The 26,570-nt window shown below is 41.5% G+C and overlaps 1 protein-coding gene across 2 annotated transcripts in view; it reads left to right on the top strand.

Annotated features, from left to right (window-relative positions):
* Positions 1-1,859: 1,859 nt before the first annotated feature.
* LOC115379070 (collagen alpha-1(XVIII) chain-like) overlaps positions 1,860-26,570 on the top strand; it is an 80,379-nt gene continuing 55,668 nt past the window's right edge. For both annotated transcript variants that reach the window (XM_030079744.1, XM_030079743.1), the window contains exons 1-2: positions 1,860-2,192; positions 2,315-2,400. In XM_030079744.1, coding sequence (XP_029935604.1) covers positions 2,179-2,192; positions 2,315-2,400 — 100 coding nt within the window. In that variant the 5' untranslated portion in view covers positions 1,860-2,178. The remainder of the gene's footprint in view (positions 2,193-2,314; positions 2,401-26,570) is intronic.

Here is a 26,570-nt window from a genome sequence, read left to right as displayed (position 1 = left end):
ACCTACAGAAATTCAAACTCCATCAACTCAAAATCCGAGGAAAAGCACAGCACAGTATTGGGACACACTGATTGACAAGTAAGCTCTGGCAGTGATCACATTGCAAGATCTGAAAAAAAAAAAAAACAGGATTTTGCTGATGAAAATCCGTGTTTCCCTTCTTTGTTGGTTTGCATCATTTTGTCATCACCTATGACTCAATCTTTTGTTTCACAGTAAACAAAACATTCCTCCTTCCAACACAACACACCAACTGTTTTTTTTTTACAGTACTGGATGAGACACATAGAAACACAAGCACTCCACTAATGTGTGAACTTCTTTTTGTGCCAGCTACAGAAGTTGAAAGCTCCTTTGTGCCAAAACAGACCTCTGTCAGCTGCCGTGACTCACAGAAACAATGACTAAACTGGACACCTGCGAGACGAAACGAACACACACACACACACACACACACACACACATTTTCCTTGATGGTGGGTGATAATGACACTGACTCTCTGTTACTCAGCTCAGGTGTGTCCTCGTTGGGACGGGACGCCCTGCATCCCACCCCCACTTTGTAAAATCTTACTTAATGCAGCCTTTAAGTATGAATGAGGCTCATTAACAAAAGGGGGGGGCATTGGGCAGAGTCACAACAATCATACCGCTGACACACACAGCAGTCAGTCTGCAAAGTGAAGATGGCTTATCGCTGATGTTAGCTCTCCAACAGCAACACTCACCGACCATGGCTAGACCATATCTGTCTGGGCTGTCACAGAGGGGGTCTGAACACATCCCTATCTGTCCTCCCCTCTGCCACACTGGCTCCTGCACACACATACACACACTGCTGAATGTGTGTGTGTGTGTGTGTGTGTGTGCAGGCCTTGATTGCACAGCGTCCAGACAGTGTGGCGGGTGAATCACTGACTGCATCACTACCCAGGTCTGGAGCGATGCATACCTTTCGTGAAATAACCCAAATCATGTTTGAATCAGAAATCAGGTGATATGAGATGTGATCATGTTTTTTTCCTTATTTTTCATGTATTTATTTGTATTAGTCTTTATGTTGTATGTTTCATTTTAGAGGGATCACCTGTGGAGTCTTTAGGATTTTTTTTTTTTTTTGGCTTCTCCTGCACATTTCTTTTTCTTTTTTTAAATTATTGTTTTCTTGTCCCAATCTCTTTGTTCTGCACGTATTATGCATGGAAACTATGAATGAGCCTGCAAGAAACAATAAATTTCAGTTTTATCAAGCACAACATTGAGTAAAATCCTGTGTCTAAACCAGTTTATCCTCTCTCTTGCAGGCTTAATTTCCTCAAAAAAATGTTGATTAACTAATTTTATTATTTTAACTCAGAAGTTGAGTCTAAAAGATCCTATTTTCACGATTTTATGCTGTCTGCCTGTTGTTTCCCAATATGGCTACAACCTTTTTTTTTTTTTTTTTTTCTTTTAATTGCCTGTAACTCTTGTAAACTCTCTCCACTTTCTCCATTTTATTTGGTGGCCCAGATTAATGAATAAACACCCAAACCAAAACTCATATTCACTTCTCGCCAAACCTCAGTAAGCTAACTGAGGGCTGGTTGTAAAAATTTTTGCAAATCCCTTGTTATGAAATGATAAGTTATCTTCCCTAAACGTCCCTGAGCAAGTTTTGAAGGATGCTGCAAGCCCCCCCCCCCCCCCCCCCCCCCCCCCCCCCCCGTTCAAGGCCGCACAAGAAACTTTCAAAAGCGCAGGGAGGGCGAGAGAAACCACACAAATGAGGAGGAATAGACGGTGGTGCAGGAGGCGGCGGGGGAGGAGGAGGAGAGGGACTTTACTTAAGTGTGTTAATTTGTATTTGGGGGTCGTGCCGTCTGAGGGGAGGGCTGAATGAGAAAGCGGTGGTCCGCAGAGAGGCGCGGAGTCGGGTTTCAGAGTTTTTTAGGGTCCCTGGAGTCCCGTCGACGCACTGAAGCTGCCTTTGTTTGAGTGGGAACCACAGGCAGTGCAGGAGAGAGAGAGAGAGAGAGAGAGAGAGAGAGAGAGAGAGAGAGAGAGAGAGTTTTCCAGGCTGCAGAGTGTGAGTGTGTGAGAGAGAGTCACAGCGGGCTCCATCTCTCTCTCTCTCTTGCCACTATCACACATGAACAGGACGACTTTAGTGCGGATCTATCCTCACCATCACTGAAGATGACTTCTTTACGGTAAATGGAAATGCATTAGACTTTTGGAGGATTTTTCTCTCTGTGTGTGTGTGTCTTTATTTTGCGCACGTGTGTCTGTCAGCAACTTTGCTTTCTCACTCTTTACTTCTGTCATTGTGCAGCGCTCAGTCACCGCGGTCCTTTGGATTACTTCTCCTCGTCCTGCTGCTCTGCTGCCGTCGGTCGACTGCATATCAGCTCCTGGATGGTAGGTGCACTCTCTGTTTGCCTGTTGATTTCAGTGGACACGTGTCTCAATGGGAAAAGTTGCTGCAAGTACCCTCGAAACTTTCCTATAAGTGTTGGACTATAGCAGACAGTCACCATAAAGGCACTATTGAGCACTTCTGTATGGCCTTGTAATAATATTATAGGAATATTATAGGGCACAGCTGACCACTGAGCAGCATAGACACACTTGGAAGTTGCCATAGGAATGGCACAGTGACTCACTGAATATTTATTTGGGACTTTTTGTTTTCTCAGAACAGCTGTTGGAATAGTTTCATTCAGAGCATCTTGCTGACATTTCTGTTGGCTCAGGAATTTTTCATCCATGCAGCATGAATGGCCGAACTGTGGGGAACTCCTGTCCTGCAGTGATCTCACTCACTGTATGTCACTGGACAATATGAGTGGTATGCATATATTATGGGTGGCTGGGAGAGACTTAGGGGGATTTGCATGTTAAGATCTGCATTTTTATAAGACAGCCTTGAAGCTCCTGATCCACTCATTCTCTCACTGTTGGTCCCCAAACCTCATGTTGTCAATTTTGCTCTGTTTTAGATGACTGGCTTCATGCCATGAAACCCTAGCCTTTATACTTTGTGATATTTCAACTGATTTCTCATCTAATTAGGATACCAGTTTAGATTTTTTTATTTTTCTTTATGATGATGAGGACATTTTAGCTCTTGTGTTGTGGCGCTCCGTGCGCTCAGACTTTATTTTCACAGCTCAAAAGTTCAACATTTCCATGATTAATGGATCAATCAGAGCACTTCAGCATGTTCTCAATTAGCTCAGGAAGAACTCCAGATTTTCTTTTTTTCCATTGCAACTGGCAGCACATTCACTGATGATGACTTCAAGAATCAGTAGCACCACATAATTAAGGTAGTGAAGATGATGTAATGCCATTGCCACTGATTGTGGTTGTTTTACTGTGTATGAGTGTGTGTGTGTGTGTGTGTGTGTGTGTGTGTGTGTGTGTGTGTGTGTGTGTGTGTGTGTGTGTGTGTGTGATGAAGGTCAAAGTCAGTTAGGTCAAATCAGAGTCTCTCATCAGTTTTAATTCTGTCTGCCTTCTGACAGACAGGCCACCGGGCTATCACTTATTTCGTCAGTGGACTGGAATTCAAATTGGCATTTACAGCCAGTATGTCTGTGCATGTGTGTGTGTACATGTGCACGTGCGTGTGTGTGTGTCTGTCTTTGGATATCTTGACCTGTGATCATCACAAGGACCCACGTGTCACAAAAGCACCTTTGTTTGGACCCAAATAATTACAGGGGTCTCTCTAGGTAACGTGGCCCCATGGAGCCTGATTGTCAGGGTTTGGCGTTCTGAATTAATCACTGCTTTGGATGTTGGAGGCAAAAACCCCTCATTTTGCAGTCAATGGAATGCAAACTTGTAGGAATGAGTTTTAATCGAAAAGCAGTTGGAAATGATGGATTACAGTAAAGGATTTACTGGAGACACTGCAAGTTCAGCTCAGTGGAAGATGAGGATGGGGTCGGGGAGGGAGGGCTGCTGTGGGTGTGTTTGTCTATTTCCGTGTCTGTATGCATGTATGTGTGTGTTTGTGTTGAGAGGGTGATTTCCAGGGATTGACTTCTGACTAAAAAGGAAATTTTCAGAAGGAGGAGGAAAAAAAAGTGTGATTTCATCATCTGCTCTCCTCTCTGCTGTAGATCCCGTAGAGGCTGTCAGGCTGTTTGTGTCTTTGCCATATTCCTAAGCTACCATGATTCACTTTTTCAAGGGGGAAAAAAAATCCTGAAAATGTGCGCATGTGTGTCTATGAGTGTGTGTGTGTGTGCAGACTCACTGAAAGCTCTTTTTGCCAGACTGAACGCCAGGGACAAATATTTCCAGGCACTTGTACGCTGTAAATATTCTTGAAAACAGTGACATTACCGTGGCAACGCTCACATCCCCGTGTACTTTTGCTGAATATCAAGCCCATATAATACGTCCCCTTATTGTGAAATCGCACACGCTGTTTTCCATGGTTGTAACTGTTACTACCGTTCCCTGACGTTTGGAGGTAGATGTAGCTGACCTGAGAGCTGGCAGGCCGCAGCTGCCTTGGCCAAGAGAGACTCCACTGCTGGCTGCCCGGCTGATCTTTGGTCTCTCACTTTTTAAAGATTGACAGAAGAAGAAAACGCTAATCAGCAGGCTTTGTTGGTGGGCGTGAAGGCCAGATTGCATGTCTAAACATGTTAACAGAGAACGGACGGACGAGGGAATCCATTCATTCATTAGCAGAAGAACAAAAGGAAGGAAGAAAAGAAAGAACAAAAAATAAATAAATAAAAACTGCAAATGTATGAATGAACAAATGATTGAATGATTGAGTCGATAAATGTGTAAATGAATGAATGACTGAGAGAGCAAAGGAGAGAATTGTCTAAATAAATTAATAAGCAAATAATGCATGGATGAATGAAAACACTGTGGATGGAATGAAACAAATGAAAGAATAAATGACCAAATGAATGGGTGAGAAAATGAGTGAATGAATGAATGGTTGAGCAAACGAGCAAGCATGAGCAAATGAAAGAATAAGCAACGAAGGACAGAAAGGAAGAATAAATGAACAAGTAAGTTAATCAAACTAATTATTGAGCAAATTAATGTATGAATGAATGAGCAAATGAATGAATGAATAAATGATAGACCAAGTGAGCAAATAATTGAGTATATGAATGAATAAGCAAGCAAATGAATGTATGGATGACTGAGGAAAGGAAGAGAGGTTAGGAGAAAGGAAGAGCAAATGAATGAATGGATGGATAAGTAAACCAACCAGTGTAAGACGTCCTAGGCAAATTAAAGCATGAATGAAGGAAGAAATGAACAAATGAGCGGTGAGCAAATGAATGTATGAATTAAGTCCAGATATCAGTAAACGAAGGTAAACATTTGTTTTGTCATACTTTAGGTTTTTATTGTGTCATAAATACGAGCCCTTGGGGAATTTGTTCCTTTGAATGTTTACTAATGAGCAACAAGGAAACAAACACAGTTTAGTGTGATATCTGAGAGTGTGTGTGTGTGTGTGTGTGTGTGTGTGTGTGTGTGTGTGTGTGTGTGTGTGAACATGAACCAGCATTTGCACCTTAAAGTAAATATAACATTAGTGTATACTCTATAGACACACATGCACATACACACCTGCATGCAGACCTGAACACACCTGCAGAACACACACACACACATCCACACACACACACACACACACACACACACACACGTGCTGCTCACTGATGATATCCTCCATCTGCTGCACACATGGTCATTAGTCACAGATGATAGTGTTTTTAATTATGTTGCTGGAACTGTATTACTACAGAAACAGAGCTCTCCATTAATGATGATAGTGGTGGTGGTGGTGATGATGATGATGATGATGATAGTGGTGAGAATGTCAGCCTGAGATGATGAAGGGGTGATGACTAGCATGACGATGATGATGTTGATGGAATTCGACTTGAATTGTGTTGCGAATTTCACTTTGCCATCATGAGGATGAAGATGAAGATGATTATGGTCAGTCGTAGAGAATAGAATGATGATGGCGATGATGAGGATGATGATGAATGTCGATATCGATGACGATGATAATGTGAATCCCGCTATTTTGTGCCAGTATTCCATATATATAATCTGCAATATCGTTAATTTTAATTGAATTGTTGTGTGTGTGATGATTTTTATATCATCATGGCGACCCTGAATCGACATTTTTTGTAGTTTTTGCAATGTACCAGTGGCAGCATGACCCATACAAACCAAATCAGTATTCAGCTGTTTTCAAATGTCCAGTGTTTTATGTCACCAAAAATCACGATCACGAATCACAGGAAATCTTAAAATCTAATTACAGCAGCCCTAAGTGTTGTGAATCCCATCAGTGCTGGTTACCATCCTTAGAAAAAAGTTAAATGACTCCGTGTTTCCTCAAGAATTTTATTTCCGATGCAAATGACTGATAAAACAGGATTTACAACGGGGGAGATTGAAAAATTCACTGAAATCCATTCCAGTGAAATAGTTTTTGGGTTGGTGGCTCGTTAAGGCGCGATGATTCACCTATTCAGCGGTACGGGAGACTCTGGGATGCATTACCACCTTTCAGTAAACACATAATTTACAATAAACATCTCTGAACGAAGAAAATAAAATTTGATTGTGGATTTTACAGACTGTTTTTTTTTTTTATGTAGCCGTTGCCATGCAGGAACCTCTGTTGTCATAACGGGGCATCTAATCCCATTACTCATTCAATTTCCCCGCCCGTACAAAACCATCTGAAACATTTTGCCTCCCAACCGTCATGCTCCTGGGACCAGAAACTCTTGTTAAAGAAGTCATTGATGAATTTCATGTCACAAATGGTTTTCCCCAAATGGTTGTGCAGCACTTGGTAATGGAATCGCTCAGTTTCATAAACAAGGTCTCTGGTCTTTCGCTGTGAAAGAGTTGCAAGTAATTCTCGTGGGTTTGGAAGTGGTTTCTCAAACTGACTAAATGTCTCCGTTGATGTATGAAGGTCAGCGTCTTAGCCCACAGGGTGGGACTGAACAGTAGGCTCACAGAGAGACACAAACCCTGTGACTCACTCAAGAATAATTATGGTCATGGTTAGTTTTATGAATCAAGAAGAATGATGCATCATGTAGCCACGGGCTTTTAACTAAGTTGACACACCGATTAGCTGTACAGATGGGTTCAAATATCTTGAAAAGTGATTGAAGGGTCTGATTGACTGAGTGTTGCTTCAGTTTTTGGATATTAATTAACTTGTAGTTGTTTATTACTGTACAATTGGGTTTTACCAAATTTTTTTGTGCATGTTTCTTATTCCGATGTGCACTTGAAGCTGCCGATAGCCAATATTTTGCACTTACATTCATTTACTCTGAATTTGAAAATTAGTATTTGAAAAAAAATGAATGAGAAAACTATTTCTAGAGTAGCAGCGTTTCTCATTAATAATATGTTGAAATAAACAAAATTCGCCAGAAGAATACTGCAAATGCAAACTGAAACGATGAGAGAGATAGTGTCAAACGTTATTACAGATCTTAGCCAGAGAATAACCTCTTTCATATTGCAGAGGGAAGCACAGAAGCACCGATATCTGATCTTCAAAAAAAGGCTTATATCAGCCTGATGTAGCGTAAACCAATAAATCGGTCTAACCCTACTCTACAGTATATTAACATTATTAATATAACACACTGTGTCTCTTTCTCTTTGTCCCAGAATCAAGTCATGGTTGCCGACTTGGCTGCTTCTCTGGCTGTATTTTGTTTGAAATATGAAACAATCTCTGTTTCCAAACTCTGGAAACTATTAAGCAGAGATGACTGTTGAGTTCGGTCGGAGCTGGAAGAAAAAAAAGGGTTTCTCTCCTGTGCCCAAACAAGAGCTGCGGAGAAAATGGACACATTACTGTACATGTCAGTTATGGAGTGGAGAAACAATGAGACAGAGAGAGAGAAAAATGAGAGAGAGTGAGAGAGAGCAGATAGAAATAGGCAGAGAGAGACAGACAGGTAGAGACAGACAGAAACAAGCAGAGCTACTGACAAACAGACAGAGACAGGGGAGATGACGACCTCTGGCCTCAAACAGACAAGGCAGACTGTTTGGAAAACACTTCTCTGCCCTTGAGACTCACAGCAACACAAGTTCCCGTCTTGTCTGCTCAGAGGTCAAACCTGACTGTCTAAGGCCGTCTGACTCAGATGTGAACTTTGTATTTTATGGAAAATCAATGAAAACTTCAATTGAAATCTAGCCAAACATGGTTCATCTATGGATAGTTTTCTACTTTGTGGCGGTCACCCTATAGATTAACTCATGGTCAGGACAGAAGTGTGAATATTTTCATTTTAAGAAGGAGCTGTGAATCCATCTGTTCTTCAGTAACTCAGTGCACCCATTTGGTCTTCATCATGAATCTGACTCATCTAGGCCTGATCTTGATTTGGCTGCAGTTAGATGTAGGTCATCTGGACCGTGGTCCTGAACAGGACTTTAAATATGTCAGGTTTTCATTAAAAGTGTAGATTCACTTCAGAGTAGTGACACAGACTCCTGTCCTCTTCAACACCAATTTCGCTGTTAATCATTTTGAAATAAGTCCATATAAGTTAATGTCCAATTTGCCACTCTCAATTACCTGGTGTTATAGCACTGGTTAAACCCACTTCATGAAAGCTTTTTCTTTTGCTGCTCTAAAGAACCAGTGACAGGTGACTCTAAATATTCTCTGCTCCACAGAAAGTGATTCATTTTACATGACCAATAGCAGCAGCAGTGATTTTGTTTGGATTAAATGGAAGATGAATTGTGGCGTTGCATGAGCACTGATAGCTACCGTGGCTGAAAAGACAAAGAAAAGAAACTTCAACTGAAAAGCCATGGAGAAAAAAGACATCACAGTCCCACCTACAATGTTGTGATTGATAGCCAATCTCTGGGAAGGGCAGTGCAGAAACACCACAGCCATGACAGCTTATTGCCGAAGATGTCGTCAAAAATGAATAAAAACACAAATCCAAAAATGAGGATATCATGGATTACCACTTGAACAGTTTGGCCTGCAACAAAGTTAAAAGTGCCCAGATGTTTTCACTGACTTTGCAGTCTCCACATGTGTTTATACTGCCCATGTCAAATGTATGAATGTATGAGTTTGTGCAGGATGAAAATCGCTTTTTCTGTGCTTACAGAATGAGGTAATGATGTGATTTACATTACAATTCAGACACTCAGCAGACACTCTCGTCGTGAGTGATTACAACAACTGTTGGAGACAAAAGACATATTCCACATTTAGTTTTATCTGACTATTTTCCAGCATTGTGTACAGTGACTGACCAGGTTCACTTTTGGTGTCTTGCAACAAAGATGCCTGGCAAGAGGTAGGGGGAGGGTTGATCCTTTGACCATCCAATTAAAAGTTTCTCTGACTTATTGGCCACACTGCTGGAAATACAAAATTAGAGCCAAGACATTTTATTGAATGCTGAACTAGACAAGATTGAAATGAAAATATACTCCTTTATAAGCCTAAATCAATATCGGCGCTCTAAATGAGAAGAGTGTCCTATTCCCCCTAATTCAGGTGGTGCAGATTCACTTTATTTATTCAAATGAAATTCTGGCTGTAAGTAATGACTCTGTTAAGAAATCTCCTGGTGACAAATTTAAACTTAATAGAAAACAGGCATAAGTTTCTCCTGGATTGCGGTGAAACTTTTTTCCATAGAAAGTTGGACTGTATCTGCTACTAAAAGACATTTTTGCCACTTCTCTATAGGCCAACCAGCCACTTAGAGGAGGAAAATTATGTTGCAGCAATGCAGTTTACTGTCCATCAAGTTATCTCTCGCTTCACCAACTACAGTACTGCCTAGTGTACATTGATTTTGAAATTAAACTGCAATTTTTCATTTATCATGTCACTTTATTTAGAGATTTATTTGTAATTGTTGGTTTTGGAGGTGGTGAAATGAGCAATTCTCAAGACTTAAGACTCGACTTCTATTGCAGTGTGTCAGCATAAGGCAAGCTCAAACTCATTCAAGATGCAACACTGATCATGCACTGCAGGTTGTGTGTTGCACATGTCTCTGCATCCCACATCATTCCTGTTTACCCTGCACACTTCCACCAGCTGTTAGGCCTGCACACCACTGCTCAGCCAGACGTGGTCTGCTGTAACAGTCTAATAAAACGTCTGGTGCCATTTTCTGCGGAAGCGCATCTATTTTTCCCAGGTTCCTATGTTCCCAGGGTCCTAAGTTTCCAGGGTCCTATGTTCCTCAGTTCAATATCCTGTTAACACACATTAACCCTAACCCTAACCCCATTATGTGCTATATAGAGTAGGGGAACATAGGACTCTTGGAACATTGTGCCTTGGGTACATAGGTCCTGGGAAACATAGTGCCATGGGAACAGAGGGCCCTGGGAACTAGGGAACACTGTGTGTAGGACCCTGGGAACATGGGACCCTTTGTCATGTTCCCATTACCATAGTCATATAAATGTGAGGAACACTGGACCCTGGGAACAGTGGGTCTTGGGAACATAGGGCTCTGGGAACTGGGAAACACAGTGCCTTTGGGAACATAGGAACTGGGAACATAGCACCTTGGGAACAGAGCGCCCTGGGAACTGGGAAACATACTGTAGGAGGACCCTGGGAACGTAGGACCCTTTGTCATGTTCCCTTTACAGTATGTGACATATAAATATGAGGACCATTTGACCCTGGGAACTGAGAAACATACTGTAGGACCCTGGGAACTTAGGATCTTTTGTCATGTTCCCATTACAGTATGTGCCATTTAAATCTGGGGAGCACTGGACGCTGGCAACGTAGGGCCTTGGGAACATAGGAATGACTTGGTTTTCTGCATTTGTTCATTTCCCATATGTATAATTTATACATTTTGCTATTGTTGTGCTTTCTTCTAGGGTTTTAGCGTTTCGCAATAATTTGGTTTCAGTGGCCAATTCATTCGTGTGAAGTTGTCATCTTGGTTTTTCGCTATTTTAGGTGTGGCTCTTATACTGTAAACTCCATAACACAACAAAAGTTTGAACAGACACACACACACACACACACACACACACACACACACAAAAGAAACACACCGAGAGGCCATAGAATAAAAGTGGGTCTTAAACTAAAACTGAGCTTTGGTAGAGTGTACGTACCTGGAAGTAATATGAATCCACACGGTGCTGAAATATTATCATGAGTTTGCTTTTTTGCTGCCTTTAATTTTTCATTAAATCCATCCATCCACTCCCACTTATGCCTATTCAGGGTCACGGGGGGCTGGAGCCGATCCCAGCATGCTCTGGGTGGAAGGCAGGAAACACCCTGGACAGATCTAAATCTAACCCCAAATCTAAATGTCTGTTGTTTCCTGATGAGTAATCCTAACAGTAGTAGATAAATATAACCTATTCAAAACAAGCTGCCATAATGAATCATGTACGGTTTGACGGCGGATTGTGACAAGTGGCCTGCAAAGGAATAAAGCCAGGTAATGGATCAGCACAGGAAGTGTTAAATATAGTAATATTTCCATGTGTGGGATGGGCTGGGCCGACATGACGACCTTTGCTTTTGTATTCTTTGGTAGTTTTGCTTTAAATTTAGTGATTTCTCCACGTGTGGAACTTGATTTTTACATATGCTTGGGTGTTTTAATGTATTTTTTAATTCTACCCAAGCATAATTTTTCACTATCATTCTTCTTGTATTAAAAACGTAATTGTATGTACAGTAATCCGGCACATACACCCATGAATATCTTCTTAAATCCCATTTTGACTGTTTTGCTTGAGCTGAGAAACTCTGATGCCGCTGACAGCGTCAATAACAAGTCTGAATTCTTGAGATTTACTTATCCCTGCTAGTCTTTCCATTAATCTCTTATTAATTCCTCTTTATCTGAGCATCAGTCATCACTTGTTGAAATCAAAGCCCTGGCCATCAAAGGGCTTTTATTCTCAACTGGCCCGCTTCCTAAAACACTTTGATGTGCTCGGCTCTATTTATTTCTTCACTCTTCATCTTAATTTTGGATCATGATCAAACAAAACAGTGTTTTGACTCCCTTCTTGTTGCTGTTTTTGTTTACCCCCCTGTTTGAGGGATTTCATTTTAAAATGCCGTAGATCTACATATCCATATCCATTTTTTTTTTCTTTGAAATATTTTAGAGCTCTCGTTTCCTCACCTCGGCATGCTGTTCAGACCAAAGTGTTCCTTTGCCATGCATGAAACATCGGCTACAATTTGTCCCAGTGTAATTCTGAATTTAAAACATGTTTGACAGCATATAAACAAAATTCTTCACATGCAGGTTGTTTACACTCTAATCTTTTTACTTTTTAAGTGTAGCGGCTGCTTTTAATAAACACTTCCCATCAGAGTCTGTCTACATGAAGCCAGTGGCTGCTGAGAAAGAACAGTGTGTGTGAACACGGCCTCACAATCACATTTTGCTTTTTTGATGTTGTCTTGATGAGTTAACACTGGTAGCTAGGAAGTGCTAATTAGGTAGCATGAAGACAAAATACAGAAAACTAGCAATAAAAGTACCTCATAGCTCAAGAACTGGTTCAATGATGGGTGCATCTTTTCTCCAAGGATAATTTTTGAAACATTTAGTCCTGTTGTCTTTAAACCGAGGCCGACTTTTCTCAGCTGACAGGCTTGGTGGCGGTTCTTGTATTGATTGAGTTTTGCTGGATGCTCTGTAGGAAATGAATGGGCTTCTGCTCACTCTTTGGTTGTATTGCTTGCAGTGTGAATGTACTATAAAGGTTAGAGAAGCAAGCCTGTAACCAGAAGGTCTAAGCCTCAGACGAGCTTGTTAAAAGTAGGTGAGGAAAGTGATGGAGAAACACTCTGTATCCCCTTTAACAGCCACTGTCCAGCTACACTTGAGCAAGGCTCTTAAATCATACCTGCTCTGTAGGAGCTGGCCGGTGTGCATGACAAGCAGGGCGTCACTGGAAAAGAGCTTGCATGGATAAATAAAAAGTTAAAGAAAAAATATGCAACAGTCTACAGCTGGACGGTTGAACATTTAAGGAACTGCAGTCTCTGTGGGAGGAGTTGTCTGGGCCAATGAAGACTTATAGGACATCATACTGAATCAAATGAGATCCATGATATGAATTATGATATGTTAGACAGCCCTCACTCCTGTAGGAAACAGCATGCTCATAGGTCGAAGGTAGGGAGGCCTTACAAGTGCATCAAAACTGCAATTTATGAGAATGTAAAGTGGTCTGAATTAGTATGTTTATTTTTCTGGGAGCAACCGGCTTCCTGGCTTTGCACCACAGAAGCCCAGTGGCTGAAAACATGGAATTTCTAACAGTCTGGAAAGTGTCTGTCAGTGCGGAAAGATAGAGGCGAAACAAGCAGGTGTCTGTTCTGCTGCACGGAGACCACAGAGAGAGCGGGAGAGAGGGGAGATGTCCCGTCACACAGCCACAGAGCATCTGAGCGGCTTGAGAGGTCATGGAGTGCATAGCAGCTGTGTGTGTGTGTGTGAGTGGCTGGATGCGTGTGTTTGCACGAGTGTTGGTGTTTTTCTACAGCGTGTAAACCATGTAATTGAGAGAAATGATTTCTACATCCCTATAATATCTTAACACATATTGAACCTGTTTGGATTCTGCAGAAACCAGGAGCGTTTCCAAATAATGTAATGCGGACAAGCTTGCGTATGGGCGTGTATGCATATGTGTTTAAGCACTTTTACACACCCGCACGCGTGCTAGCATGTCTGTTCCGGGGGAAAGCTCCTCTAATGACAGAGCAGTTGTCAGCGAGAACAGATTTATGAAGGCTGTCTTTTCCTCTTTCTGTCTCAAAAATCACCAGCCCCTCTTTTCCAGCACCGGGTCTTTTACCTTGTGATCTCTGTGTGTTTGATCAGACCGTCAGGCCTCTGATGGGGGATCTTGCTATTGGCAATAAGGATGTTTATTTACCTGCATAGCTAATTGCAACTTTGTCATAGACAAACCCTCTCAGAAAATCCCCGTTTTGATAAGCAAATGGTAGCAACAGTGTATTTTCACTTCATATCAGTCTAATTTCTCCTCATTTCGCTCTCTAAGGGTCCACGGATCATTTTGCTGATTATTTCCTATGTGGAATTGAACCGGGTGGAAACTGTATAATGCACTAAAACATCTGCTATCACTATGAGCAATGAGTCACAAGCACTTCACAGCAAGAAACTGACACAAAAATAGGCTTGGTGAGGCAGCTACTAAATTTCACGTCAAGCTTGGCGCTCTTCCTCCGGGCAGCATCCAGAAAATAAAATTGGTTTTTGCGCGTTGTATCACTCCAACCTGTCCCTTTTTCATGTTCTCTCACCCGTTTGGGAAGCTGTTTGTTTCCACTGTCTTTTCATGTATCGTCTGTGCGGCTCATCGTTAAATGAAAAGCTGTGGACCCTCAGTTAATAAAACGGGGACATCTGTGCTCATTTCGCCATCCCAGCCTTCCGTTCTCCCTGACAGCTCTGAGCAGGTCAGAGGTCGGCGGTGTTGATGGTTTGTTGTTCCGACCCTGAACCCTCACGGCTCTCGGCTTTGTGTCTCCTGTCTGGTTAATGGATGGCGTCTCGTTATCAGCAGCGATTTCAAAGAGAGTCTGACCTTTAAACTTTTTACCACTAAAACTTGAGCCGTGCATCTTTTTTTTTTTTTTTTTTTTTTTTTAAAGTTTGTGTTGTGCTGTTGTTGTTGTTTTTTTTCCGCTAGTTTCGAAAAAATACGTTGTTCCCAGTCCGAGGACCACCTGTTTGATTCTTAGAGGCATTATATGAGGTGTCTCTACGTGTTCTTTTGTGTGCGTTTCATTGTAATTGTTGAGGCGTGGGCATTTTGCCTCAGCAGCTGGAAGCCTGAGAAAGAAAACAGAGAGAGAGAGAGAGAGAGAGAGAGAGAGAGAGAGAGAGAGATGTAGTTCCTGAAGAGCATCTGACAGTGAAGATCTTGATTATTTCCCAATGGGTGGTGGGTTTGATAGAGGTGGTGATGGTAGTTTGTCTGTGCATGTGTGTGTGTCTTTGTGTGTCTGTGTGTGTGTGTGTGTGTGTGTGTGTGTGTGTGTGTGTGTGCACAGCTGGCCTGCAGCTGCGTTGATTTTTGAGAATGCAACAGCAGACTGTCAACTCACTTCCTGAAAATCCCCCCACAAATCTAATTAATGGTTTGGTCTCAATTTACCTTATTGTTTCCTCACTGCTGCCATATAAACATCAACAAACATCTCTCTCTCTCTCTCTCTCTCTCTCTCTCTCTCTCTCCTTCTGTTTCTGTTTCTTTCCTCCCTCAGTCTCTGTTTTATTGTCTTCACCCTGTATTTCTTCGATCTGTCTTTATATATCTGCCTTTATATGTCAGTGCCTGTTTCTTAGCTGTGTCTCTCCTCTGTTTTCTCACATATTTGTCTCAGTTCATGTCATACATCATTTTCCGCTCATCTGTCTCTGTCCTCAATCTATTTTTCTTTCTCTCGCCTCCCTCCTCGTTCATTTTTTCATTTAATTTATTTGAGCCTCTCTGCCCGTACAGGCGCAAGTGCTGCTTCCGTGTGATTTAGCGCCGGAGACAGTGGCCGTTTTGTTATGTGAGTTTGAAGTGTGAAAATCAGCAAGTCAGTTTCTCGCCTTGGTTTGTGGTTTTGCCTTGCCCGTAGCTGCTGTTTGCGCCCTTGGCCTCTCTCATTAGCGCTACCAGTGATTATGTTTTTGAGTGTAGTAGACTCTAATCACCTCTAACACTCCCAAACCATAGGAATGTGGAAATGTTCCATCAACAAAACCAAGAGCATGGCAAGTCCACTTTCTCCTTTACTGAATCGGATTGCATTACTGCAGGGTACCGCACTATTTTTGCCCTCTTAGAAACCATAACAACTCATTTTATTCTTTTCTTCCACTCTGAGGACATAAATGTGTTTTTACTTTGTTGTGAAATACACTGCAGGATACTGCAACAGAAGTGTATACTGCATAAGGCTGCAAACCATATAAAAGCTTTTGATGGAGGAATAAACTTGGATGTGGCCTCTAATTCTGGGTTCAGACCACTTGGAGCGAGGCTGGTGCTACTGTATATTATGACTGATTTCAGCCAGTTTTGAATTTCAGCACACAAAAATCCCCCCATGATCAACCAATCAGAGTGCATGATTCCTCGTGTCGCCTTGACACAAAGTTGTGATTCTCAGGCAGGTATGTGACACTTACACAGAGACTCTTCAACCTTAAATGTGCATCAATTAGCGCCAATCTACCTGCAGAGATCCTGCTTTCATTGAAGTGTAAGATGGGCTTTAAATGTGAGAAGCCACTGTTAGTGATGTTGCATAAAAGGCCCTCTGCAGCCAATTTTCCTGTCCCGACAAATAAAGAAACAAAATAACCAGTTTGTTTTTTCTTGTGTTAAAGAAAATTGATGAAATCCAGTGATTGGTTTGTTCTCTCATTGGATGTTTGAACGGAGCTTTTGTATGTGCCATATGCTCTTCCATTTGACTCGTAAATAACATCAAGGAATAGCATCTGAGTTATCCTCTGTGCAGGATTTGTTGCCTTGCACTGGTAGTTTTTGCTTCGTTTCGCCTGCCCTGTTGTCACTGCGTGTCTTACTTTGTTTTATTCATGCAAACAGCTTGATTTGCTTTGGAATGCAAAGAATTTCCCCTCAGGGACAATAAAGTTTATCCAAATTCAAAAATGCTGTCAGAGCATCACGGTACGACTGCACAGTCAAATACCGAGGCCTAGATTCCCTAACAGTTTGCACAGGGAAGAGTGCAATATCACGGTATCACCACATTGACTACATCAGAGAGTAATACTACTCCCATGCACAATGAGCGGAAAGCCTCTTTGTGTCTGTCAAGGTTGAATTAAATTTAAGTTTCATCATTTATGAGTGTATGTGAATATTATTATAAGTGTAATAACAGAATATTGCTTTTACATTTGCCTTGGTTACTTTGGTGTGGAGAAACATAATCCACCCACATAGTAACACAGTTTATACTCATTCATTGTTCGAGGAAAATAGGATATCACATACAATGAAAAGGGACAGTGACCCTACAATATAATACCTAGGTTAAACTATGTATCAGGCTGTCTTGGAAAATGTACTTCCCTTGGGAAAAAAAAAAAAAAAATCCTCCTTCCAGATGGTTTTGCCAAAAGTCACTGTGCATAAGTGTGATTACCTAGCAAAAACAGACAAACTAAATGAAATAACAGAACTTGCCTCTTGCATAATATCTCTGGAAGGCACTATGAGTCAGCATAGTAACATATGGCACTGTGGGTGATGTTTCCTAAGTGATTGAGCTCTCAGTCATTATATTTAATGATGGTCTGCAATAAAAAAAAAAAAAAAAAAAAAAGGTATTGTTATGGTCAAAACAGCCCACATGAGTTTCCCTGGAGCGCTCTTAAAAATCCATCGAAATAAATAAATAAATAAATAAATAAAGTATTTGGGGTGTTTTTCTGCTTTTTATTGTGCTGCCGTCCTTGCCAAGATAGATCTCACTTGAGCTGTTAAAACTGGATTCAGTGAATCTGAAATACCATTAAAATGTCCAAGTGCTTAAATGGCCAGAGATGCTTTGTTGTTAATTGATATCCCTGTGTTTAATCTCATAAAAACACAATATCGAATGAATTCTAATAAAAAAAAAACATGAATTGTCTTATGCCATGGCAGCAGAAAGATAGCTTGACTGAGTGCACTTGCTCTTTTTCCGCAATGCCCGGCGTCACCGTCACACAGTTGCACTCGCTCACATCTGGTGGCTGTCTCAAATGAGAACCAGGCTTGTGTACCAAAGTTGACAAAGCACTGCATGAGCACTCATCCATGCAGATTACTTATAAAACATGTTTATTTAACATTCAAAGGCTTGTGGATTATCGTCACTGTGCATTGTTGCTTAACGATGAGTCAGGCAATAAAACGTAAGAGTTATCAACACAGTGGTATTTTTCTCTGAAGCGGTTCCTGATTGGATGAGCGGGCCGAGTGCAGCTATGTGTAGTTAAAGGTCCTGTTTGTCGCCAACTGGCAGATTGCAGTTTTAGTTACACAAACATTTCAGTCGGAGCTGCCGTGGATGCAGAAATATGCTCATTGGTTTAGGTAAACCTCCAAGGAAACATTTCACTGAGTACACTGAGGCCCAGTGAAAAGGGCAAGGGCTATGCGAGGAGGAAGCTATATGCAGTACTCTTGCTACTGACTGAATTAAATAAAAACAACAAAAAAAAGCAATATAGCCACTAGCTGTTTCTGATTCACTTGAAATTAGTACTGTACATGTGTTTACGCACTTTGTTGCAGGATGAATATGTTTGCTGCACACTCCTGGCTAAGCACAACAGGGGGACGAGCTGACAGGTCAGAACTGGATGATGTATTACACTCAAATGGAGGAGCATAAATAACTAAAAACCCAAGTATTCCTTTAAAACTAGCAAGCATATAAATCATAAATGCCACGCTAGTATGAAATGAGGAGATTTGGCCTTCCTAAAGTTTGAGAGCCACTGTTTCTAAAACTCCTAAACCTCTGACAAAATGGACATGAAGCACGGAAGTAAAACTAAAATGCCTTCGCTAATGCTTCAGTCACATGTGAATGCAAGTGCCATCTAAGATTGATGGAGGCTGAGAGTGATTTGATGCCAGGTAAGCTCTAAATGTGCAGAGACTTGCTTCCTCTTCGGGGTTTTAGCTGAACAGGACTGTCATCGGTCAGTCCCTGGTCGGCCCACACCAGACGTCCCGGCGTGGCGTTCAGGCTCCTAAAGCTTTCACCAGGCTCTTTGACCAGAGTGGAGAGAAAAACAGAGCTGCTTTCTAAATGCTTTCAAACGTGAGAGCAAATTCCAACTCTAGTTTAGCCCCTGAAGACAATCTGACTGCTTTCATTACACTTTGCAGCACTCACACTGCTAAATGTAGTGATTTGTCTAAAGGCATGCAACATGTTTGGTTATTGTATTGCATAATTTGGTGAAGGCTTTAAAGAGGCGACCAGATTGTCGGTGAAGAGAGCAGATATCTACTCTGGGTCAGACAGTCCCAGTTTTCTCTCAGGCAGTGTCTAAACAACACCATCATCAGTTTGTTGCTGGTTGATCAACACCAGACATCCCAACGTGGCACTGAGGCTCCAAAACTTTTCAACAGCCTCTTCCACTGGAGTGGGGAGAAAAACAGCTCTGTTTTCCAAGCTCACACAAACACTGGAGCAAAAGTCAATGCTTATTTAGTCATCTATCCCCAAAAATGTGTCTGTTTCCTTGCTGCTTCAGCAGTGTCCTTCAAATCAGTCAGCAAGTACCCAGTCAGACCAAGTATTTAGGGCAGTGCTTCCATTAGAAAATATGCAGACATTTTTTTCTTTACCTGACTGCCTCCGTTTTACAGTATGGCAATTATTCCTATTAATTGGGTGGAGCATGATGTCTGGAATATGACAATGCCCTTTTCAGTTTTCAGTGTATTCAGTGTAATTTTTCCGGTGTGTTTTCAATGAATGATGTGGTTATTCACTGGTGGTTTATATGTTGTTGGTTAATTTGTGACAGCAGCAAAATCAAAGGTTTCTGTTACTAATCAAGCTCCTTCAAATTAGGCGGACAGAAATTGCCTTTTTTGTTTTCATCTAGCGTAAGTGGTCGACATGTAATTTGCCTTCCCAGAAACCGCTCTGCTGTTGTTGTTGTTTCTTAACCATAAAAGCTGAATGAAAAGTGCCAATGTGGCAAAGCTGAAGTTAGTTGTTTCAATGGAAAAGTTTGGTGGTTTGCAGGGATTTGCCCATTCATACCCAGCAAACAGAAATTAAAACAATTAATTGAAATTAAAACTACATAGCAGTTGTCTTTGGGTGGTCTGCAAATCCTAGCTGTCACTTGGGCAGAGAGCTATTCTGATGTGAATCACTCTGTTCTATTATTCTATTGTATTCTATTCCATTCCATTCTATTCACTATAGTCACTTTTGCAGCCTTTTGGCAAGTGCTATTGCTATAACCTTACTGGCAGTCTTAGCTTTGATTTCCTCTCATAGATATCATCAGTTGTCAAAATGCCTCTCTGTGGATTTATTTTTTGGGGGTAGCTTCTGTGGTCATGGCCAGAAGTTGAACCTCAGGAATAGGCTCTGTATTTTGTTTTCCCCTGAAATGCTTTTTTTTTTTTTTTTTTAAGACATAAAATTCCTCTCCACTCACAAGAATGAGGAGAAAAACATGATTTTCCAAACTCTTTGATCCTAAATCAGCAAGGTCCTCTGAGCAAAAATATTGCTCTCTCTCTCCATTTCAACGATGCCGTTTAAATCCCCTCATCAGCAAATTGTAAGAACTGAGTCAAACCTAGAAACACAGCCAAGGGAGGGGAAATCATTTCAATGTGAAGCTGTGGTCGCCTGAAGAGCCTTTGCCCATTTAGCTGGCATCCCCAGGTTTGATAATGTTCCCGTTGGCAGCAGATAGGAAACATGAACTCTGCTCCGATTTCCTCTCAGCAAACAACAGCAAGTGGGAAATCACCTTACTTTTGATGCATTATTGAACATAACCTAGCTGTAAATGCTTATGGCAAGAGGTCCAGTTTTGTCTTTAAGTCTTTAAAAGTTTTTTTTTTTTCTACTTCGCTAAAACTCTCGGCCTAATGGAGCGAGATTTGTAAGACAGTGTGTTTCAAATGAACTCAGTACCTGAGGACTGTGGAGTAACAGTAATATATTTTGTTAGGGATTGACAAGAAATCGGTCTTCCCATATTCCTTGCGGGTAACCATGAAGAAACCTCAAGACATGTGTCAGTTTTCATTTAGGATGTTGTGGTCAGGAATCAGAAAATGAGAAACACATTAAAATAACAGTGAACACACAGGGTAAATTTTGGAGAAAAAAAAAAAAAACAACATGATTAGGCAAAAAAAAAAAGTATTGATGGTGATTTAGAGAATATGCAAAATCATTCGGCGTGCATGGTACAGCCAAAGAAATCACACAAAACCAACAGGCTCTGTAATAATTTGCAAAAAAAACTTTGTTGTGTCAGTTACCAAGCATTACATTGTTACCAGGCCAGCTGCAAATTCACAATAACTCGTGTTTCAGAAGGCTTTTTAATAGTCTCTATCCGCTCTTCTCATCTCACTGCCCTCGCTCCAAAAGCCATGTTTTTGATGGCAAGATGACTGAGTTTAATCTGTCATGCACCCCCCCTCCTTCTCCCAGTGTGTTTTGACTTGTATGAGATGAAGTTTGGAAAGTGACTTGGAGCCCTTCTGTTTAAGTTTCCAATAGATGATGCAATGCACTGGTAATGGCTTGAAACAAGAAAAGGGGGGCAGGGAGCGTCATTATTAGTAGTATTATTACAGCCTTGGCCTGCAGAGGAACTTGTTTTGTAGCCCTAAAACTCTGAAGTGGAGGGCAGCATGGTGTCCCGCAAGGTTATGATCGAAGTCTCCTCTAGTTTATTATGGGGATCGATTGTGGTTTCAGAAGCTGTGTTTTTCCCGTGTTCGCTCAGCACCAGTGGTCCACCACAGCTACAGAAAAACTGCCACAAATGTCTGGAAAATATCTGGTTAAAAAAAAAAAATGCCAAACAAAAAGCAGAAGCAGTTTTTTGAATGGCTTTAATGACACTTAACATTGAAGGCACAGTCACATCTATAGTTTGTCTTCTTGGGTCCAAATCACAGATCTTACACTCATCTAGGTTCACACTGCCCAGTTACAAGCAAAACAGAGCTTGTAAATTAAAGTCAGTGTCACGGTGATCCATAAATTTCTCGTTTTTTTTTTGGACGGATATTTTATAATGCATCCCACCATGTTAAAAGATTTTGATTGCAGTGCAAAGGCAGAGCAAACCTTGTAACTTTATCCAAGTATGATGGACTTGTCTGTGCTCTTTGCTGTGATTTACCTGCACTGACGTTAATACCAAGTAAGAACATGAGAAATAGTTGAAAATGAGCATCAGTCAAAGCTGTAGCTGGCCCTCTATCAAAACACCAGTGACTGATGACTATCAGATGTCAACATCTGTCTGCTTATACCATAAAACCTTCCATTTTGGGATGCTTTCCTGTGGTTGGTTTGGATTATGTTCCCACTCCTAACAAATTGCTCTGCATTTAGCCTGGAAGAGGACCCTTTTTCAGGCAGTGTTCGGGCAGTTTTTTGAATTGAACTAAAGGTACAAACACTCAAGCATGCTTAGCTTGAATCTGCCCTGAGATAAAATGCCATTATATCTAAAAAATAAGATCTACTTTCAAATCATAGCAAGTGCTGGAACTGATATTGATGGAACCAGAGGAAAGGAGTTTCAAAGCCAAGTTTACCTCCATCACTGACAGCTACAAAGAGATCTGGAAAAAAAAAAAAAAAAAAAAAAAAAAAAAACACTGAGGGGGGTATTTGGAAGAGTTGAATTTTCTCCACAGTGGGAAGCTGGAAAGAAGAGTGTGACTCTTGATCTCACCCCACTTTGAGGTTGTTTACAGCAAGGTGAAACTGGATGATAGGGAGTGAGGGAGGTAGGAAGCTCAAAGAGAGAAAACTGTCAGTGGGAGTGCAGTTTTTTTGTCGTTTCTGAAGTCTATTTTAATTAATCTGCAACTTAACTAGATTTGACGCACACACATTCATTTCTCTTTCGCTGCTAAATAATCAGCTTTCTTGCGGTCCTCGATAAAACAGAACATGACTCTGCCAAAGACACACACAAAAGCATAAATGCATGTAGGTTTAACAGAAATAGAAATAGCCTTTGTCGTCACTGTACACGTATTGCACAACGAAATCACATACATTCACATACAGCAGGATTTCACTACTCAGTTTTATTGCACTTGGGGACATGATGTTCATGCCTTTGAAATGATGTTCAGAGTCTGTTCATAAAGCATTTTGGAATAATGTTCTTATGATTGAATTACTGAGAAAATCATTTAGCTGTATTCATCTAGGAAACTGATTTGCACAACAGTCCAGAATTAGTTGGAGTCGGAAAGGGAATACTCCGCCTGTGATGATTCCATCTTTTAGGCACGTTACACTAGCATTGTTCGCAAGATAGCAGCTTCTGCTTTTGGTATCTCCAAAACCAAAACAGTGGTGTGGCTGAGGTCATTCTTTGTCATGGCAAATCAGATCAGAGGGCTTCAAAAACCTCCCCCTGAGGAGGAAATCGCTGATTATCGCCCCTATTCTGAGATTCTTCAGAAATACAGAGGTAGAGATCATCATTTCAGCAATTTATCTCCCGGATGCGGAAATGAACCCCAGCTCAGATGTTCAGTGCCTCTCAGGATCAAAGGCGCCTGTCAGTGTGCCAGCAGGTACTTGTTGACTGGGTTTATGGACGCTAACAGCTATGTGCAATCTCCTGTGTTGCAGGGCGAGGGCTGGGAAGGAGAGCTGCCAGGTTCTAAATCTGGAAAGCTTTACAACCTTGCAAATACACACATGCACTCTTGCACACACACTCATAGCAATGTGCAAACATGGAGCTTTGGACCAGGTGAAACAAGGCTGAGTTGTAACATTTTCCCCTGGATTAAATTACTTGGACAATGACATTGCAAATCAGATTGCTCACACCAAAGAATGCTGAGACTATTTCAGAGAATGTGATTAATTTGAGAGTTAAGAACAGCTTCATTTTTGGATTGATGAATGTGTGTTTTTATAAAGATGAAGCAGCGGTGTGTAGGCAACGAACACAGCATGCAAAGGGTCTCGCTTCAAGAAAAAAAAACATGAAATGTGCCATATTGGCTACTTTAGTTAAAAACACACTTATAAGCTGTAATAAATGAAATCTCTGGATGACTGAGAACTTTGTCGTCCCAGTCATTATCTTGCATGCTTATTCCTCGCATTTGTCAATCGGGTCTAAATAGTCCTCACTTAAAACGTCCCTCAGCAATAGAAGATTGAAGCTTTAATGCATAGAGATCTGCTGAGAATAAACCTTGTTCTCTGATATAGCTCTCTGATTGATTTTCTGCATGCTAAATCAATGACTAGACGCCAAGAAGAACATATGTTATGGGTAATTGTTATTAGTTTGCTCCTCTATGCCTGATTGATAAAGTTGGAGGGTGAATACGACCTGGCAGACCGGAGTGTTTACCCTTCACCGTGTTTGTTATTGCTTTTAATGAGAGTCATGAATCTCTTTCTCTCTCTGTTTCTTCCAACTGCCGTTCTCTGTCCTCTCCGTCTCCTTTTCCTTTTCGTCTATCTCCTCTTATGCAGCCATCTCTCTCGCCATCTGGCTGTCTCTCAGTCTTTCTCTGTCTCTTTCAGTCGTGTCTCTTTGACTGTCAGCGTTTCTCCCAGTGTTCCTCTTCCTCTCTTCGCATGTCAAATGTAGGCCAAGTTCAACACAGACTGTACTCTCGAACTCCTGCACATACTTTTCTGTATTTGACTGAGGTTGCCTAGACAAATACAGCTGAATCCCCCTCCCAATACACCCCCCTCTCCACCCGCCCACACACACACACACGCACGCTAACCCCTCCTCCAAAAAATGAATGTCCAGCCATTCTCCAAGCAACGTCTTAAATAAACTCCTGTCGTGCTGCGAGTGCCGCCTTAAAAGGCCTGGTCTTTGTTTTAGCCACAACACCTCTAAGCATATCTGAGACAAGCGTGCTCGGTCGAGGAATCTGAAGTTGAAATAATGACCCAATGAGCTTGAACTGATTTTGACCTAACAAATGATGCTAACAGCTGCTGAGTATTCTCGGTTGGTGGGAAGACACTGGGGTCAAGGACCGGGGGTTATTTCCTCCCCAGGGCGAACCCGCATGCCATTTTGACCCAATTAAGCACCAAATCGACCAATAAGATAATATTTCAAACAACTGGGATTGAAGGAGACATGCTGTGGTTTTGCTCAGAAACTTTTCTAAAGCAACCCATGCTAATAATAAAAATCCAAGTGCTTAAAGTGGTAATTCGCAAGTTTCTGACTGATTTTATCTTGGCCATGTCTTTGGTGTTTTTGCACTGGATCATTCAGCAATCAAACACTGTGGCTAGCGCTGTGATGTTTCTCCTCAGCTGGTATTTGGCTGAATGTAGGTGGCGCTATTTTCTTTGTCTGCTCAGCCATGGTGGCTATTAGCTCTCATGCTAACTACCCAGTTCCTCCCTTTGTTTATTGCAAACCAGCCACCGTTGTTGCTGCGGGAAATTAAAAAAAAAAAAAAAGCATCACACCCTGTGCACCAGGGGATTTTTCCTCAAAAAACTTTTAAAAAAGCAGCTCACAGAATCTTACCTCAATTAGTGAAGAACAACCACGTGTGTCTGTGGAACATACATGTAAAGGATAATCCACAATGAGCATTTGCCTACATGTCTTGCATTAAAAACCCTTCTACACACATATTGGACTGGATTATCCCGCCTACACCTTGGCCACTTGCCAACAATGAAAAAAGGGATAGAAGGGCAGAGATAATTAATTTATGGTGCAATGTGCTCATAAAATATTATGTCTTTTATGTGTTAATTGATGCAATATAATCAAGCAATATTTTTTTCGGTGCCTAAAGGATAATGTAGATTCAGATCAGATTCAGATCAGATTCAGATTTAGATTTATTGCCATGTCAACACGTTGATAGGAATTTGTCGTGGTAGACTCTCAGACATAAATATCATAAACGAGGACAGTACAGCAGCACATCGTGTACAAAAAGACAATCATAAACACAAGAAAACAGACAGTGAACAATAAACAATACCCAGTGGCATGGAAAGTGCATGCAGTTTTGTTAAAGTGCTACTTACATTGTAACCTGTACATACATATCCAGTAAGTCAGTGCAAGTTCAATCGTCTATTAGCCAAAGGGTATGTGCTATCTCTGCTGCGATAGGCCAACATAGTTAACTTAGTGCTGAAGTTTCAATTTGTCATAACCACTGTGTATGCATAACAGCTTGAACACACTCTCTCCAGCCAATCAGAAACAAGTATTTACCCAGACCGTGGTATTAATTAAGACATGAAACTTTTTTATAGTGTTGCCATGGAGCTGCCAGGTGACAGTCAATCGTAATTGGACTCAGGCTCTTACCTAGAAACTGTTGCTGCAGCAGCTCATTTGATTTCTACAGTGATACGACATGAATTTCACATTAGTCATCTCATTCGGGTCAGCCGGGGCGGTTTGATCTGGGTCAGCCGGGCCGGCTGGCGGTGACATGGAAACGGCCACACTTGAGTCCATGAATGGACTGGGCTGCAAGTGGATTGGCCGAGGTCCCACTCCTCAGACTGTAGCGAACAACTCGCAATGCAAAGCCAAAGCAGATGGTATCACTCAGGGGCTTCAGTGCACATTACTCAGCCCGAGACTCCCCCACCCCTGAGGAATATTTTGGATAAGCTAAACGAGGATCTCCGATGTGATGAATACAGATGAACGCCAAAGCCTCGCGGTCAGGCCAAGGAGAGACTCTTTGTATTTTTTCGCTGG

The sequence above is a fragment of the Myripristis murdjan genome, chromosome 20 (assembly GCF_902150065.1).
Source record: "Myripristis murdjan chromosome 20, fMyrMur1.1, whole genome shotgun sequence".
Classification (NCBI taxonomy): Eukaryota; Metazoa; Chordata; class Actinopteri; order Holocentriformes; family Holocentridae; genus Myripristis; species Myripristis murdjan.
Note: the sequence above shows the minus strand (reverse complement) of the source record. Positions and strands in the feature narration are given on the sequence as shown.